At 42.4% G+C, this 19597-nt stretch overlaps 1 protein-coding gene and 1 long non-coding RNA gene across 3 annotated transcripts in view; one reads left to right on the forward strand and one right to left on the reverse strand.

The window, feature by feature from the left end:
- Positions 1-19597, forward strand: part of PSTPIP2 (proline-serine-threonine phosphatase interacting protein 2) — an 89076-nt gene that overhangs the window by 60238 nt on the left and 9241 nt on the right. For both annotated transcript variants that reach the window (XM_056543373.1, XM_056543376.1), the window contains exons 7-13: positions 1064-1165; positions 1846-1891; positions 3049-3128; positions 9786-9884; positions 10257-10353; positions 12002-12059; positions 14377-14411. In XM_056543373.1, the coding sequence (XP_056399348.1) occupies positions 1064-1165; positions 1846-1891; positions 3049-3128; positions 9786-9884; positions 10257-10353; positions 12002-12059; positions 14377-14411 (517 nt within the window). The remainder of the gene's footprint in view (positions 1-1063; positions 1166-1845; positions 1892-3048; positions 3129-9785; positions 9885-10256; positions 10354-12001; positions 12060-14376; positions 14412-19597) is intronic.
- Positions 1-19597, reverse strand: part of LOC130294021 (uncharacterized) — a 73837-nt gene that overhangs the window by 37633 nt on the left and 16607 nt on the right. The window lies entirely within an intron of this gene.

Here is a 19597-nt window from a genome sequence, read left to right on the forward strand (position 1 = left end):
CAGTTATGGTCAAACGGAGGCTTTACTGAGTATAAGACAGATGGAATTATCTTCACAGCTAAGGCCAGAATTCCCAGAGAGGTGGCCACGACCCAGAGGACCTCGCAGCTTGCTGGACCAATATACTTGTAATTAACTTGACTTGAGATTGGACTTCACTGGACTATATGCTGGACTTGACTAGTTTCAGGGACAACAGACATAGACTTGAGACTTACTGGAATGACTGTAGCTTATGGGGTCTTCCAGATGCTGATCACTTGCACTGAGATCTCTGGTGGTTGCTGTGCTCAGTAGCAGATCTCAGAAGAGAGAGAATTGTAATGGCCTCCCCTTTATATAGTGGGAGGCTGGACTAAAGCCCATTGGTCAAGCTGTGGGTCATTGGTTAAGCTGGTGCTCTCTGGGTGAACATGTGACAACATAACATGTGACAATCTCACAGGTCCTGTAGGCTGACTATACACTAGGAGACGGTCTAGGCATTAAAGTGATGTACACAACATTATGGAAACAACAGGGGGAGACCATGCAGGGGAGCCCCAGGTCACAACCTGACAGGGCCTAAAGGTAGTACAGAACCATGTCCTGTACTGGGACATCACACCCTGTATGTAGAACCTCTTTTAGGTAGTTTGCTCCCTGTATGTAGAAACCCCCCCCCCCCCCCCCCGCAAGCTACATACAGGGAGTGTCTGATAGTGGGGAAAACAACCTACAGGGGCGCGCAGCCTCCAGAATGACCAACGCAAACTGAAAAAGCGAAAAGCAGAACATGCCTCACCAAAGAAAACCAGTTCCAGCCATCATATTAGGTTATTTGCATGACCAAATATAGCAACTCATTTTAATAAGTTGATAATTTCTTATGGTCCTCGTAAGGAAAAAAAATTTAAGAACCCTGCCTCTAAAGTCTGCTATCTTACATACAAGAGTCTGGAGGATGAATACAAGTTTTCCAGACAACACCACCTTTTGCACCCATTTCCGTCAGTCTCACACCACCCCTCCCCCCCCAATGTCAGTGAAAGCTGATCTCATCCGTATCTATTTCTACCACCAGAGTAAGAAGATGTATGAACAGAGGTGTCGGGAGAAGGACGAAGCTGAGATGAATGTTTCTCGCTGCAACAAAAACACCATGAATCAAAAGCAACAGGACAAGGTATGGTACATGGTACTCAAAAGGGTGCAAATGCCAGTATGGATTATTTATTATCATTCAGCTTATACAGTGTATTCAGATTTATTGCAGAAATTCTCAATCCCAACCAGTTTGTCTTTAGCAGTCGCAAAACTACGACTCCCAGCATGCCCGGACAGCCAAAGGCTGTCCGGGCATGCTGGGAATCATAGTTTTGCAACAAATAGTGGCACGTAGGTTGGGAAACCCTGATCTAGGGTGCATGGGACGACTCCCAACTCTTTTCCCAGATGCCCTATCCTTATTAAATGAAATGTCTGTCAGGGGCATTTCCACATTAAAAATGCATGCACGCTCAGCTGAGCAGAGTGTGCATGTGTGTGAGGTGACTGGTCGAGATAGGGGGCAAAATGACTAATCTAACACGTATGGCCAGCATACGCCAAAAGCTAGACTGCAACTTCAGAGACACAATTGGGGGGCCGGGGTGGAATCAAAATTGGAAGAATTAAACAAATATGTTTCCACCAATTAGGTTTCTACTTACTAAAACTAAAGGGCATTAACCTGCTTTGTATGTATGGTTCATACTAGGATGCCTCCACTTTGGGGGGGGGGGGGGGGGTGGGGGGGTTGTGCTCAGCAATCCCCACGAATATATAACTGGGTAGAATAACTAATTTTTTTTTTATCTGATGCAGTTTTACGCAAAACTGGCGCATTCGAAGGTGACAGCAGAAGATGCGGGTACGTCATTAATTTACTCAAACAAAATTATATTTGTTGTCATGTTATTCAACTGTACAACACTGAAGGGTTATAATCCGGCCTTAGGGCCTGTTCACACTACGGGAAAGGGGAAGCTCTGGTCAGACTCTGCTTGCAGCACAATCCCATTGATCTGAATGGGATTTCGCTGCACAGTTCATTCTGCATCATTTCTTGATTCCGCCAACAGAATTATTTCCGCGGTTGAAGGGGTACTCCGGTGAAAAACATTTTTTTCAAATGAACCGGTGCCAGAAGTTAAATAGATTTGTAAATGACTTCTATTAAAAAATCTTAACATTTCCAGTACTTATTAGCAGCTGTATGCTATAGAGGAAATTCTTTTCTTTTTGAATTTCTTTTCTGTCTGTCCACAGTGCTCTCTGCTGACACCTCTGTTAGGGTCAGGAACTGTCCAGAAGTTTGCTATGGGGATTTTCTCCTGCTCTGGACAGTTCTTGACATGAACAGAGGTGTCAGCAGAGAGCACTGTGGACAGACAGAAAAGAAATCCAAAAAGAAAAGAACTTCCTCTGTAGTATACAGCTGCTAATAAGTGCTGAAAGGATAAAAAAAAAAAATTATAGAAGTAATTTACAAATCTGTTTAACTTTCTGGAGCCACTTGACTTAAAAAGACCTAAAAAAAAATTTAAATGTTTTCCACCGGAGTACCCCTTTGAATTCTGGATGAAATGGGCACCAATTCTAGACAGTGCTGATTCTGCCAGTATGCAAGCGCAATTCCACTCAGAATTACTCCGAGCGGAAATTCTGCAGTGTAAACAGGCCCTAACTTGAGGCTGCTGAGCTCCAAAGCAAAATTATAAAAGGCCCCAATCTAGCATGTACCTTTTATAAGAGGGATATATGGGGCAAAGCTGTTTTTTTGGTCTCCATAGGAATCAAGGCTAAAAGGTGAGACTGCTACCTCCGCCCTGTATAATTATGTCCCCAAATTACTGGAGGGATGGGCTTCATGGTGAAATAGTCACCCCTCGATCCCTCCAGGTCCCACATGGAGATGTGACGCTCAGGACCTGGGCTATGATACTTGTTCCCTCTACATCTGTGTAAGTCAGTCTATACATTTACATAACTTGTAATATTTAATATTTATGATAATATTTATTCCAGATAAGACCTACCAGCAAAGTATCTGCCATCTGGATAAAGTGCGGGAAGAATGGCAGAAGGAGCACATAACGGCTTGTATGGTATGTAGGGGCTTCCAGCTCCCCCATATACATGTACACAAAGCCAAGTATGTGTTTTTTAATGGGGACACCTCTGGCAGCAGCTTACCTTACCTACAGTAAGATCAGACATGCCCGATCCTTCTTTTCCCAGACAATAAGCGTCGCAGGAGAGACATCTCCAGAACATTAACTAGTCAGCCAGTGCCACCAAGATTGGCATTTGGCCGGCTTGCTGTGTACTATAGATTAACACACAGATTTAGCTGCAGCTTTTTGTGGTAAACATGGACTTTGCCTAGGGCTTAGTGAGGACTATTACGCAATGCAAAAAAAATTAAAAATCACGTTCAACCTCAGACTTCCAATAACCTTGGGTTTAACTGAAAACAGAAGTCATAGATCCCCAGGCTGACAAAAAGAATTGGGACACCTACAGGAACTTTAAGGACATCCTATTCTAAAATAATGGTGTTTATATGGAGTTATCCCCAACCTCACTTGGAGGTATAACAGCTTTAAAGGGGTACTGCAGCGAAAAGTAACGTATCCTCTATCCATACGTTACTGTGTCAGATCACAGGGGTCTGACCTTTGGGACCCTCCACAACCTACTGAACAGACCCGGCTCTCTGAGCGGAGCACGTGCTGGGGAAGGCAAGTGCTCCATTCATTTTCTAAGGGAGCGCCAAAGAGACCCGTGTGCTGTATTCGGGCATCTTCAGTCCTCCCATAGAAATGAGTTGAGTCCGTGCGAACCCCAGAAGTGCTCCTCTCAGAGAGCCTGGTCTGTTCAGGGAATTGCGGAGGATCGACCGCACCACCCATGATCTGACACTTATCCCCCCTGTGTTTAGGGGATAAGTTACTTTTCGCTGCAGTACTGCTTAAAAGCAGTACTCCAGTGGATTATTATTTTTTTTAAATCAACTGGTGCCAGAAAGATTTGTAAATTACTTCTATTTAAAAGTCTTAACCCTTCCAGTACTTAACAGCTGCTGTATGCTCCACAGGAAGTTCTTTTCTTTTTGAATTTATTTTCTGTCTGACCACAGTGCTTTCTGCTGACACCTCTGTCCATGTCAGAAACTGTCCAGAGCAGGAATAAATCCCCATAGAAAACATATGCTGCTCTGGACAGTTCCTGACATGGACAGAGGCATCAGCAGAGAGCACTGTGGTCAGAGAAAAAAGAAAAGAACTTCTTCTGGCGCATACAGCAGCTGATAAGTACTGGAAGGATAAAGATTTTTAAATAGAAGTAATTTACAAATCTGTTTACCTTGCTGGCACCAGTTGATTTAAAAAAAAAAAAAATAATGTTTTCCACCGGAGTACCCCTTTAACACCTTAAGGACGCAGGACGTAAATGTACGTCCTGGTGCGGTGGTACTTAACGCACCAGGACGTACATTTACGTCCTGTGCATAACCGCGGGCATCGAAGCGATGCCCGTGTCATGCGCGGCTGATCCCGGCTGCTGATCGCAGCCAGGGACCCGCCGGCAATGGCCGACGCCCGCGATCTCGCGGGCGTCCGCCATTAACCTCTCAGGTGCCGGGATCAATACAGATCCCGGCATCTGCGGCAGTGCGCGATTTGAATGATCGGATCGCCCGCAGCGCTGCTGCGGGGATCCGATCATTCAGAACGCCGCACGGAGGTCCCCTCACTTGCCTCCGTCCGGCTCCCGGCGTCTCCTGCTCTGGTCTGTGATCGAGCAGACCAGAGCAGGAGATGACCGAAAACACTGATCTGTTCTATGTCCTATACATAGAACAGATCAGTATTAGCAATCATGGTATTGCTATGAATAGTCCCCTATGGGGACTATTCAAGTGTAAAAAAAATAAAAATGTAAAAGTAAAAAAAAAAAAGAAGTGAAAAATCCCCTCCCCCAATAAAAAAGTAAAACGTCCGTTTTTTCCTATTTTACCCCCAAAAAGCGTAAAATTTTTTTTTATAGACATATTTGGTATCGCCGCGTGCGTAAATGTCCGAACTATTAAAATAAAATGTTCATGATCCCGTACGGTGAACGGCGTGAACGAAAAAAAAAAAAACTCAAAAATTCCTACTTTTTTAATACATTTTATTTAAAAAAAATTATAAAACATTTATTAAAAGTTTTTTATATGCAAATGTGGTATCAAAAAAAAGTACAGATCATGGCGCAAAAAATTAGCCCCCATACCGCCGCTTATACGGAAAAATAAAAAAGTTAGAGGTCATCAAAATAAAGGGATTATAAACATACTAATTTGGTTAAAAAGTTTGTGATTTTTTTTAAGCGCAACAATAATATAAAAGTATATAATAATGGGTATAATTTTAATTGTATTGACCCTCAGAATAAAGAACATGTCATTTTACCATAAATTGTACGGCGTGAAAACGAAACCTTCCAAAATTAGCAAAATTGCGTTTTTCGTTTTAATTTCCCCACAAAAATATTGTTTTTTGGTTGCGCCATGCATTTTATGATATAATGAGTTACGTCATTACAAAGGACAACTGGTCGCGCAAAAAACAAGCCCTCATACTAGTCTGTGGATGAAAATATAAAAGAGTTATGATTTTTAGAAGGCGAGGAGGAAAAAATGGAAACGTAAAAATGTAATTGTCTGAGTCCTTAAGGCCAAAATGGGCTGAGTCTACAAGGTGATTCTAGTTCAGCGTTTCTCAAGCGCTGTCCTCAAGTACCCCCAACAGGTCATGTTTTCAGGATTTCCTTAGTCTATACAGGTGATATAATTATGGTCAGTGAATCAGACATCACCACAGTTATAGCTCCATGTCTTTATGGATCTTGCTATGTGCACTGGGGCACATTCATGCTGGAACAGAAAAGGGGCAAACCCAAACTGGTAAAAAAAAAAAAAAAAAAAAAGTTGGATTCAACAATTGAACACAATGGCCCTCATTAACTATTGCAAACCAGATATGTTTTGTCGGATTGTGCGCCAGATTCTGTCGCATTGTGCCAGAAATTCTGTCTGTGTCAGATGTTGTGCCAGAATTGAAAAAAACCCCGACTAACTCTCCATTTTGCAAAGAAAAGCTGAAAAAGGGGCGTGACCGCGGGGAAAGGGGCGTGGTCTCAGAAAAGGGGCGTGTTCCCGACATTTTCACAAAAACAACATATTTAATAAGGTTTCCACAGAAAATGTGGTGGATTTGAGATGAGGAAAACCAGACAGATCAGAGCATGTGTAAAAAAGCAAAGTGTAGGGAAAGTGGAAAATGTAGGGAAACCTTAGTAAATACCGTGGAAAATAAATTGTAGGGAATTAAAACCTACAAAGAAACCTACACAACACTCTTAGTAAATAAGGGCCAATGTCTTGGTGCTGAAGCATTAAGATATTCCTTCACTGGAACTAAGGATCCTAGGCCAACCCCTGAAAAGCAACCCCATAGCACTATCCCTCCTCTGCAAACTCTACAGCTGTGGCTTTACACCACTCCATTCGATGCTTGGCATTGTGCTTGGTGATGTAAGGCTTACTTGTTGCCATGAGCTCCCAGCGGGGCAGTTTATGTACTGATTTTAGAAGAGTCAGCAGAGCATTGGGGACTTTTATTCACTATGGGCCTCATCAAACCCACTCTGTAACTTCACATGGTTTCCCCTTCGTGGTTGAGTTGCTGTGGTCCCTAAATGATTCCACTTCTCGATAAGAAGACACACAACTGATCATGGAAGATCTAGAAGGAAAGAAATTTCCTGAACTCACTTTTTGCAGTGGTGACTCCTATTATAGAACCACTCTGGAATTCAGAGAGCTCTGTGAAACAACCCAGTGTTTGTAGACAGACTGCATTGGTAGGGGGTGGACTTTATACACCGGGCGCAATAGGACTTAAAGGGGTAGTCCAGTTTAGGAAAATGTGTTCCAATTCAAAGGAAATCTCAGGGGTCCCAGTGGTTGGACTCCCGTGATCAGACACTTATCCCTTATCCTTTTGATAGGGGATGCATTTTCTTAAACCAGACTACCCCTTTAATGAGATACCTGAATTCAAAGATTAAAGGGGTTATCCAGGAAAAAAAACTTATATAATATAAATCAACTGGCTCCAGAAAGTTAAACAGATTTGTAAATTAGTTCTATTAAAAAATCTTAATCCTTCCAGTACTTATGAGCTGCTGAAGTGGAGTTCTTTTCTGTCTGGCAACAGTGCTCTCTGCTGACATCTCTGCTTGTCTCGGGAACTGCACAGAGTAAAAGAGGTTTGCTATGGGGATTTGCTTCTAAACTGGGTGGTTTCCGAGACGTGTCATCAGAGAGCACTTAGACAGGAAAGAACGTGTCTCGGAAACCACCCAGTTTAGAAGCAAATCCCCATAGCAAACCTCTTCTACTCTGTGCAGTTCCCGAGACAAGCAGAGATGTCAGCAGAGAGCACTGTTGCCAGACAGAAAACAACAACTCAACTTCAGCAGCTGATAATTATTGAAAGGATTAAGATTTTTTAATAGAAGTAATTTACAAATCTCAAAAAACCAACCAAGAACTAGCTAAAATTTAACAACTTTTATTGAAAACAATTTAAAACCTATATCAAAATGATCATTATAAAATGAATACAGAGTCACGGATCTCAATATAAGGAGACTCTGCTCAGGTACAATCCCCTATACTTCACCCTTTTAAACCCCAACGCATTTCCCCGTAGATTAGATATATCTACGGTTCATCAGGGGTTACAATTTTGGCCCAGATTATACGGTGGAGAAATCTCTATGATAACGTATTACATTCTATATATGATAAACAATGAGCAGGCATGTATCACATATCAAGCAAGGTTAGTAAAGACACAATTAAATATCTCTGGGTTTCTTCTTTGTGGGAGGTCTCCAGGAATATGTTGATATCCAGTAAGCCCTAAGTGCTTGATAACACTTCCAGGGATAGTTGTAAATCCTGGATGCCGGATTAAGGTACACCAAAAATTGCCCATGCACAATAACGCGGGCTCTGCCGTACAATAAGTTTTTAATTTTTATTGGGGGGGGGGGTTAGTGGAAGGGGGTGAATATGTAGTGTTTTACCCTTTATTATGTGTTAGTGTAGTGTTGTTAGGGTATGTTCGCACTGGCAGAGGTTTACAGTGAGCTTCCCGGCAGAAATTTGCGCTGCGGCGAAAAATTTGGCGCAGCTCATACTTGAAGCAGGAAACTTACTGTAAACCTGCCCATGTGAATGTACCCTGTACGTTCACATGGGGGGCAAACCTCCAGCTGTTTCAAAACTACAACTCCCCGCATGTACTGACAGACCGTGCATGCTGGGAGTTGTAGTTTTGCAACAGCTGGAGGCACACTGGTTGGAAAACCTTCAGTTAGGTTCTGTTACCCAACTCAGTATTTTCCAACCAGTGTGCCTATAGCTGTTGCAAAACTACAACTCCCAGCATGTACTGATGCTGAGAGATGTAGTTATGCAACAGCTGGAGCTACGCAACTACAACTCCCAACATGCCGAGACAGCTGTTTGCTGTTTAGGCATGCTGGGATTTGCAGTTTTGCAACATCTGGAGGGCTACAGTTAGAGACCACTGCACTGTGATCTCCAAACTGTGGACCTCCAGATGTTGCAAAACTACAAATCCCAGCATGCACAGACAGCAAACTGCTGTGTGGGCATGCTAGGAGTTGTAGTTTTGCAAGATCTAGAGGGCAGTATAGAGATCACTGTGCAGTGGTCTCTAAACTGTAGACCTCCAGCTGTTGCAAAACTGCAAATCCCAGCATGCCCAAACAGCTGTCTGGGTATGCTGGGAGTTGTAGTTTTGCAACATCTGGAGGGCTACAGTCTCAGACTGTAGCCCTCTAGATGTTGCCAGCCAACTTACCGACTTCCGTTGGATCCAGGGAGCCGTCCTCTTCTGCCGCACGACATGCCGCCCGCGCCGATCACCGCAGCCGATTCGCATCCCGCAGCCTCCACCGACGGGTAAGTGGATCTTCGGCGCCGATCCCTGTCGGTTTCCCCGTTCTGCCCCGCCTATTGTGGGTGGGCAGAACGGGGAAAACGAAAGTTAACCCCGCCGCCCCGATCTACTATTGGCCGTCGCTTCTGACGATCAATAGCAGAGATAGGAGGGGTGGCACCCCTGCCACCTCACTCCTATCCCTTCAGGGGGACCGTAGGTGTCTGAGACAGCTACTCCCTGGGTCCTGTATGGGTTAAAGAGGTGCTTCCCAATACTACAATGCAAACTGTCTGCTCTGTTGTCTTTATTGCCCCGCTTCCTGTTTGGTGTACATTCTGTAAAGACTTCCTGTTCCTGTGTACACTCTAGCTGGGAATTCAGCCAACTCTATCCTTCTTTCACTATGTTGGAAGGGGATATATATATGATGGATAGACATTTAGATATGTAGATATGAGATGGATAGATATGAGAGATCCTTTGGTCCTTCCATCAGATTTCATAGGAAGAAGTATAGCACATTGTGCTATTCTTCCCATCAAAATGATGGACACCATGATAAAACTCAATAGACACCATTGTAAATCAACAGTGATTGTTGGGCACAGTTGTTTGCCATTAATTGGGTTCAGCGTTGCCATGAAGTTGGTGTTAACAAAGCCTTATATTTTATCAGTTTGTATTGATAGTTATGTTCTGGGTATTTTCACATTAATTTTTTTTTTTTTTTTGTAGTTTTTTGAAAAACAGGAGTGGGATAGAATAAACTATTACAGGAACGCAGTGTGGACGCACGTCAATCAGCTGTCTCAGCAGTGTGTCACCACCGATGTGGTAAGTTTGTAGTGGAGATATGTGGCTTCAAGGTTATACTCTAATGATGCAGACATCACTAGAGGATAACCTAGAAACTTTTCTCAGGTTGGCACTACCGTCATGGTCGCTGCAACGTTTGTGAAGATGCAAGACAGTGTTTTCTAACCAGGGGCCCTCCAGCTGTTGCAAAACTAACTCCCAGCATGCCCAGACAACCAATGGCTGTCAGGGCATGCTGGAAGTTGTAGTTTTGCAACAGCTGGAGCAACCCTGATTGGGAAACACTGATGTAAGAAAAGAAGCTAAGTGGCTCTTGCAAATTGTATGATGTAACTTAAGAAACGTGATAATATGCCTTTCCTCCTAAAACGTGGTTCTTTCCCACTTTAGATGTGTGAGGAAGTCCGGAAAGCACTGGAAGGATGTAACATTGAGAAAGATATAGAACACTTTACAGATATCTACAAAACAGGAGATAAACCTCCAGGTATGTCTTTAAGGAGCTATTAAGGTGCCCATACACATCAGGTTAATTCGACTTCACTCAACCATCTAATGTGTATTGAAGTTTTCCCAACCCGTCCCCAGTGTGGAAAAAGGCAAAGTAGAGAAGGCTCATTAGTGTTACATTTCAGCTGCTGAATCCTTTGGGTCTCAGAGAAATAAGGCACCACCAGAGGTGTCTGGCAGTGGCTCAATCCTTCTTTCTCCATTCAGAACAGTCATCTGAGTTGAGCATTAAAGTGTAGTATCGATCCAGAGTATCTAAGGCCAGGTGAACGTTAGGAAAATGTGCGTAATGTCCGCACAGAAAACACATACGGATATTCAACACATTTGCCCGATCTCAGACAGCAGCGCATTTCCTTGCAGATTTTGCAGAAAAAAAATAGACTTGTTTATTCTGTATGAGGATGCATAAAAAACGGAATTTCCGCAGCAGAAATATCTGTCAAATATTCTGGGAAATTCTGCAGTGTGAACAGTACAGTAGAATCCCATTGAAATCAATGGGACTCTGCTGCTGCGGAATATTCAACGTGGACACTCCACAAAATATCCGCTTGTGAACATACCTTAACAGGGCAAAAGGAAAGAGGGTTGGTTTATTGACGACTTCTCAAATCCAACCATTAAACCTTTTTTCATCTCTTTTAATAAATGAACACATATTGGTAAATAAAAATTTATATTACTACCTTTTTATGGTTTCTTATGCTTTCCTTCTGCTTTTGATGCAAACTGTCTGCTGTAGCCCCACTTCCTGTCAGTTGTACATCCTGTAATGGACTTCCTGTTCCTGCTGTACTCTCTAGCTGGGAATTCTACCAACTCTATTTTCCTCATACTATGTGAAAGGGGTAATAATCAAGGAGTAGTGGGAGGGAGATAGAGTTGGCTGAATTCCAGACAGGAAGTTGGGATGATAAAAGGGAACAGGACAGAAAAACAGTTTTCATCAGAAGGAAAGCATGAGAGACAATAAAAAGGTAGTTCATTTATTAAACAGCTGAAAATAGGTTTCATTGTAGAACAACCCCTTTAAAAAGCAACTGTTCACTTTTGTCAACTGTTTTTTAATGGGTCCCCAACATTGTCTTATTGCTTTCCTTTTGGCTGTAATGTGTGGTGCAGTTCCACTACAGCACCACCGGAGGCAAAGTAATGAGTGGTCTATGTAATGCATGAATGTGCTGGGTGAGAGAGACCCTTTTTCTGGCTGTTCTTTGCTTTGATCAGGGTCAGTATAAAAGGACAGTCAGTAAATGAAGTAGATGTATCTTAAATGACAGACCTACAACTCTTTGAGAAGTGCTTGTGATATTGGGCACATTTATCAATAGTGTTTAAGAAATAACATTATACAAATGAAGATTATATGTTTAAAAATGCACATACTATTGGAGCCTCACACTACTTCGCAGCTCTCTTACATGTATACAGTATTTCATACCATTTTGTCCTTTGTAGGGTTTAAGAGGCCGTGTATGGAGAGGACATTTGTAACTGTTCTCAATTAGAACCTATTTTACTATGCAATTTATTTAGCCCCTATAGAAATACTTAATTCAATTATTTTCTGGTGGGGTTAGTACTTTAGCATTCCAGCAACATATTCATGTTTTTTTCTCCAGCCCCCATTCCCTATGAAAACTTCTATAATAACCCGAGAAACGCAACTCCTGTGATAAGGTAAGGTCAGTGTCATTATCCTGTACCCCAAATGTCAGTGTCATTATCCTGTACCCCAAGTGTCAGTGTTATCTACCCCGTGTCGTTATCCTATACACCAAGTGTCAGCATGTGATTATCCTGTACCCCAAGTGTCAGTGTCATCTACCCCGTGTCAGCATCATTATCCTGTACCCCAAGTGTCAGTGTCATTATCCTGTACCCCAAGTGTCAGCATCATTATCCTGTACCCCAAGTGTCAGTGTCATTATCCTGTACCCCAAGTGTCAGTGTCATCTACCCCCTGTCATTATCCTGTACCCCAAGTGTCAGTGTCATCTACCCCGTGTCATTATCCTGTACCCCAAGTGTCAGCATCATTATCCTGTACCCCAAGTGTCAGTGTCATCTAACCCGTTATTATCCTGTACCCCAAGTGTCAGCATGTCATTATCCTGTACCCCAAGTGTCAGTGTCATCTACCCCGTCATTATCCTGTACCCCAAGTGGCAGTGTCATCTACCCAGTGTCATTATCCTGTACCCCAAGTGTAGAGAGAGGGAGGAAGGCGCCTCATGTGCGGGATCAGCAGATCTTGTTAGTGGGGGTAGGGGACGGTAATTCCCAAGCCGCTTACCAAAGTTGGTTGTGCGCCCACACACAAGGTAAAATGCAGAAGAAATGTAGAAGAAGGTCCACTGCAGCCCTCCTGGGTAAAAGTGAAATCAAAAACGAATGACCATGGATTCAGGAGTTTGTCTGGCGCAGAGAGGAACCATCAGGCAGCCAAGTAAAATCAATGGATTTAATGAATGCAACGCGTTTCGCTGCGCATGCGCAGCTTCATCAGGCATAGCCAGTGAAGGCTGGTAACAGATATATATACCTCCAGGAATTAACCATTAGAGTACTTTTTGAAAGAGTTGTTGCATAAAGTTACATATCCACATATGAATGTGACAATATATAAAAAAATATAGATCAATGTATCAAATCAAATATATAGTATAGAAAAATATGGACCTATAAGATGCTATGTGTGTTAGTATTTTTTGCTCTTTGTACTAACACACATAGCATCTTATAGGTCCATATTTTTCTATACTATATATTTTGAAATAACATCCAACTTGCGTTGTTAAATGCCGCACCGGTGACCAAGCGGTGTGATTGCTTAGGTCGCATGTGGGGTATATTCACACCACATGCGATAATTATACTATATATATACACACACACATTTATGTGATTTCATTGTGCTTTTACATTATTGTTTTATTTTTGTGATTGTTGTCTATCTATATTTATTTATATATTTTTTTTTATATTTTTTATATATTGTCACATTCATATGTGGATATGTAACTTTATGCAACAACTCTTTCAAAAAGTACTCTAATGGTTAATTCCTGGAGGTATATATATCTGTTACCAGCCTTCTCTTGTTATGCCTGATGAAGCTGCGCATGCGCAGCGAAACGCGTTGCATTCATTAAATCCATCGATTTTACTTGGCTGCTTGATGGTTCCTCTCTGCGCCAGACAAACTCCTGAATCCATGGTCATTCGTTTTTGATTTCACCTGTACCCCAAGTGTCAGTGTGTCATCCTGCAATACCTAAATATCTAAAAAGTCCCTTTAATTAACATAGTAAATGCTGTTTTAGAGAAGAACAACTCTGGGATTTTTTTTTTATAGTGCAGCTTAGGCTAAATAATAATGTAGAGGTTCTTGGGTATGCCTTGTGCTTACCTTTTTAGCTGATGTGGCAGGCATCATTTTAGCCATACTGATTTGTATTTCCCCACTGAAATGACTTTAAAATATTTCCTACGTTTCCCATCAATGGTCTGGATTTGCAGAGAGAGGGGGGTGGAGTCTACCACATTTTTGTGTTTTGTACCACATTTTTTTAGCATTTTTACTGTGGTTTCTAAGTCAAAATCAGAGGGAAATAAGTATTATATATCATGATCCCATCAAGATAGCAGCAGTATAGAGATCTGGATGGGAATGAGAGGGGTCTTCAAATAGCTAGAAAAGTCTAAAAGGTAATGTCATTCTGTGGATCACAGAAAGTCAGCTGACCCAGCTCTGACACCTGATTTTATGTGAGTCAGGCTGGTGCTCACATGACCCAATTACAGAAATAAACTGTCTAGAAGCATCTGGAATGAAACAGATGGTGCTGTAGGTCTAGTGATGGTGAATGTGCAGGATATGGACAAAGGGGGGGAACCAACTAAACCAGGAGTGCTTCTTTAATGTAGAAGAAAAATGACCAGCTTTTCCTTATATGTTGCTGCACACTCTAAATGTCTGCATGTTATTTTCCAGGAGGGGTCCACTGCAGACACCGAGCACAGTGCCAGGTGAGAGCAGTAAAGGTCATACATTTGCATTGTGAGGTTTGAAAGTCAAAGTATCCCCATTCTTCTATTATATCTCTTATCTAAGTGAAACATAGATATACTCTTTACACAAAAGGGCACAATGAAAAGGGGCTATACAAATATATGGCAGTTTAAAAAAAAAATACAAAAATTGAAAAAAAAAATAATAATAATAAAACACACACACTCACACACACACACACTCACACACACACACTCACACACACTCACACACACTCACACACACTCACACACACTCACTTGGTTTTGGAACTACAAGAATTTGAGCTATATCTAGAGATTAGCAGACAACGTCCATTGCATTTGGCTTAGAATTTAAAGGCCTATTTCAGTTCTATCCACAGGGACCCCCTGTGATCACCAAAACAGGGCCCCGACTCCTTCAACTGCATGGAGTGGTGGGGTCGGCGTGCACTCCATGCATTAGACCCCCACGATCAGACTCTTATCTCCTATCCTGTGGATGGGGGGGGGGGGGGGGGGATAGGTTTTTAAGTGCTGGAATACCTATTTAAAAAAAATCTGTAGTACATACAATTGCCAGTGTCTTCATCTGGAATCTGGGAAAGCTGGATCCTATATGGATGCTATTACAGTTCCTATAGGGCTTGTCACCTAGCTTTTCCAGGGACCAGAGCAGCAAATTCTAATTAGTCTTATTATGCAGACTTACAGCTCTGATGTCAGCTAGGACAATGTACAGTATAAAATGTAAGCACTTCTGACCATGTATACTAAACCCACAGGCCGAAGCCCGGGGTGAAAACTTCACTTTTACTATAATATATATTAAAGTCTGAAGTGTGTATTCTAAAAACACTAGGTCATATGCTATGGTAGTTAAAGTACTAGCTAATAGATAGTTTGTGGTGAAACTGCAGCTTTCACAACCAATGCCAGAACATCTGACCTTTTGTTGCAATCACATACAACGTGCCCCCCTATACATGTTTCGTTGCACCTGCAACATCATCAGGAGGGTAATGGGCCATCACACATGTGGATGGCAAACTCTAGTATTTATAATCTTGACCCCTATTGCCTCATTGTACTTCCCCTCAATACCACCAATCATGCATTGTTTCACACACCAACAAGTATCGCTACAGTGAAGTGAAAAAAAAAAACTGTGACCCATAGAGCTCCCCCCCCCCCCCCCCCCCCTTCTCAGCGCTGATCACTGTTAGGGGCGAGGATTAGGGGTTAGTGTTACGATTAGGGTTAGAATTAGGGGTTAGTGTTAATATTAGGGGTCAGGGTTAGAATTAGGGTTAAGGTTAGGGGTTAGTGTTAAGATTAGGATTAGGGGTCAGGGTTAGGGTTAGTGTTACGATTAGGGTTAAGATTAGGGTTACAATTAGGGGTTAGGATTAGGGGGTCAGGGTTAGGATAAGGGTTAGGGGTTAGTGTTACGATTAGGAGTCAGGGTTAAGATTAGGTGTTAGGAGTCAGGTTTAGGAGTTAGCGGTCAGGGTTAGGAACTGAACACATGCTCATTACATCACTTCCTTGTTTAACATCTCCATTCTTTACTTTATCGCGCATGCGGAGTGGTACAGTCCCTCTTCCGTAGTTCATGCCTGCGCTGTATGTGAACATTGCGACTTAGTCTCCAAGAGTCACAGCTTGGGGTAAGATATGAAAGCCTATCGGGATCACAGTGGACACAATTAACTAAAACCCCTTATATTACATATATGGCACAATGGAGAGAGAATAGAAAACGCACTCACCACTTTCTTAGGCTGGGTCCACACTACGTTTTGTCCCATACGGGAGCGCATACGGCAGGAGGGAGCTAAAACCTCGCGCTCCCGTATGTGACCGTATGCGCTCCCGTATGTCATTCACTTCAATGAGCCGACCGGAGTGAAACGTTCGGTCCGGTCGGCTCATTTTTGCGCCGTATGCGCTTTTACAACCGGACCTAAAACCGTGGTCAACCACGGTTTTAGGTCCGGTTGTAAAAGCGCATACGGCGCAAAAATGAGCCGACCGGACCGAACGTTTCACTCCGGTCGGCTCATTGAAGTGAATGACATACGGGAGCGCATACGGTCACATACGGGAGCGCGAGGTTTTAGCTCCCTCCTGCTGTATGCGCTCCCGTATGGGACAAAACGTAGTGTGGACCCAGCCTTAGTCGGATGATAGTGTCTTTATTGCAGCGTGTACATCATGAAATCTTCAGACAGTAGCTACAGGTACAAACGTGCACAGGGAGCTGGAGATGGACACAGGCAGGGGGCGTGCAGGGGGCAGCAACTAGTTTTGCGCACGTGGGCGCTTCCTCTGGCTCGCACTGATGCATTAAGGGTCTAAGGGAGGTACTTATGGAACAGGGGAGTGAAGTTGCCGTGGCAACATAAACAGGTGAGTGAACATAAAACAACTTATTTAAAAACAATGCATATGTAAATATCCATAAGAGAACTCAATTTACACAAACCTGAGAGGCATAATTATGAGAGAAAGGCATCCATTTTGTTTTTTTCCTTAGTGGTCCAATCGCATTCAAGCGAATAATCCACCGGGCTTCTTTCTTAAGTAAAACCTGGTGCCTGTCTTCTCCATTGGACGGGATATTGATTCTTTCCAATCCTGCAAATTTCACACTGGTGGGATCCGCTCCATGACAGGTGCGGATATGGGAGATAAACCGCGTGGCTCCTACACCAGTGAGAATAGAGCGCAATTGTTCTTTTACATCTGTCATTTTCGTATTGTCTTGCCTACATAATAGTATCTGCATGGACAGATTAAGCAGTAGACAACGTAATTGGTTTGACACATTATCAACTGATTAACTATTATTTGAGTGTCTCCTAATCTGAACATGGATTTGGCTAAATTTTGCCGGCATATATTACAATTATGACATCTGTAATTCCCTGTGGGTGACATGTCCGTTAACCAGTTAGAGGGATGTGATTTGTTTATAGCCTTGGTTTTAAAGGTTTTCAAAAGGTTACCTAATGTTTTGTTTCGCTTGTAGGTGATTATAGGATTTTGATCTGTAAAATTTTTGAGTTCTTCATCTTCTTGTAGTATATACCAATTCTTTCCAATGATGGTATTGATGGTGTTGTTACATAGTTACATAGTTAGTATGGTTGAAAAAAGACATACGTCCATCAAGTCCAACCAGGGAATTGAAGGGAAGGGTGTAAGGGGATAAGGGAAAGGGATGTAGTTTTATAATTCTGCATAAGCATTAATGTTATTTTGCTCCAGGAATGTATCTAACCCTGTTTTAAAGCTATTAATTGTTCCTGCTGTGACCAGTTCCTGAGGTAGACTGTTCCATAAATTCACAGTCCTCACGGTAAAGAAGGCGTGTCGCCCCTTTAGACTAAACCTTTTCTTCTCCAGACGGAGGGAGTGCCCCCTCGTCCTTTGGGGGGGGGGGGGGGTTTAACATGGAACAGTTTTTCTCCATATTTTTTGTATGGGCCATTTATATACGTTTATCATATCCCCCCTTAAACGTCTCTTCTCAAGACTAAACAATTGTAACTCCTTTAATCACTCCTCATAGCTAAGATGTTCCATGCCCCATATTAGTTTAGTCGCGCGTCTCTGCACCCTTTCCAACTCCGCAGTGTCCCTTTTATGAACAGGCGACCAAAACTGAACAGCATATTCCAGGTGAGGCCGTACCAATGCTTTAAAAAGGGGGAGTATTATGTCCCTGTCCCTTGAGTCCATGCCTCTTTTGATACATGACAATATCCTGCCGGCTTTGGAAGCAGCAGCCTGACATTGCATGCTATTCTGTAGTCTGTGATCTACAAGTACACCCAGATCCTTCTCTACCAGTGACTCTGCCAGTTTAATCCCCCCTAAGACATACGATGCATGCAGGTTATTAGTACCCAGATGCATAACTTTACATTTATCCACATTGAACCTCATTTGCCAAGTGAATGCCCAGACACTTAGTCTATCCAAGTCATCTTGTAACTTATACACATCCTCTATAGACTGTACTGTGCTACAAAGCTTGGTGTCATCTGCAAAGATAGAAACAGAGCTGTTAATACCATCCTCTATATCATTGATAAATAAATTAAACAGCAGCAGGCCCAGTACTGAACCTTGGGGTACACCACTAATTACCGGGGACCAATCAGAGTACGAATCATTGACCACCACTCTCTGGGTACGATCCATGAGCCAGTGTTCAATCCAGTTACAAACTAAAGTTTCCAAGCCCAAGGACCTTAACTTACCTGTCAGACGTCTATGAGGGACAGTATCAAACGCTTTGGCAAAATCCAGAAACACTATATCCACAGCCATTTCTCTGTCAAGGCTTCTACTCACCTCTTCATAAAAGCAAATTAGATTGGTTTGACAACTTCTATCCTTAGTAAACCCATGCTGGCTATCACTTATAATACTATTATCCCCTATGTATTCCTGTATGTAATCCCTTATAAGTCCTTCAAACAATTTACCCACAATGCACGTTAGACTTACCGGTCTATAATTGCCTGGCAAAGACTTAGAGCCCTTCTTGAAGATTGGTACCACATTAGCCTTGCGCCAGTCCCTTGGCACAATACCAGAGAATCTCTAAATATCATGAACAAGGGTACAGATATTACTGAACTTACCTCTCTAAGAACTCTTGGGTGTAGTCCATCCGGCCCTGGAGATTTGCTTACATTTACTTTACTTAACTTACCTTGTACCATCCCTACATTAAGCCAGTTCAGTACATTACATGATGTGTTACCAGCACTGACCTGGCCAATGTCAGCTCCTTCTTCCATAGTATATACAGAACTAAAGAACCCATTCAGTAGGTCCGCCTTCTCTTGATCGCCCGTGACAACCTCCCCATTATCATTATTAAGGGGTCCTACATGCTCTGTCCTTGTTTTTTTTGTATTTATATATCTAAAAAAATATTTAGGATTAGTTTTGCTTTCTTTGGCCACCTGTCTCTCATTTTGAATTTTTGCTGTTTTTATTACATTTTTACAGATTTTATTAAGCTCTTTGTACTGTTTAAATGTTATAGCTGACCCATCAGATTTGTATTTTTTGAAGGCTATTTTTTTGTTGTTTATTGGTCTTTTAACCTCATTTGTCAGCCATGTAGGATTTAGTTTTAATCGTTTATATTTGTTCCCCTT

This window comes from Hyla sarda, chromosome 1 (genome assembly GCF_029499605.1).
Source record: "Hyla sarda isolate aHylSar1 chromosome 1, aHylSar1.hap1, whole genome shotgun sequence".
In the NCBI taxonomy this organism is placed as follows: Eukaryota; Metazoa; Chordata; class Amphibia; order Anura; family Hylidae; genus Hyla; species Hyla sarda.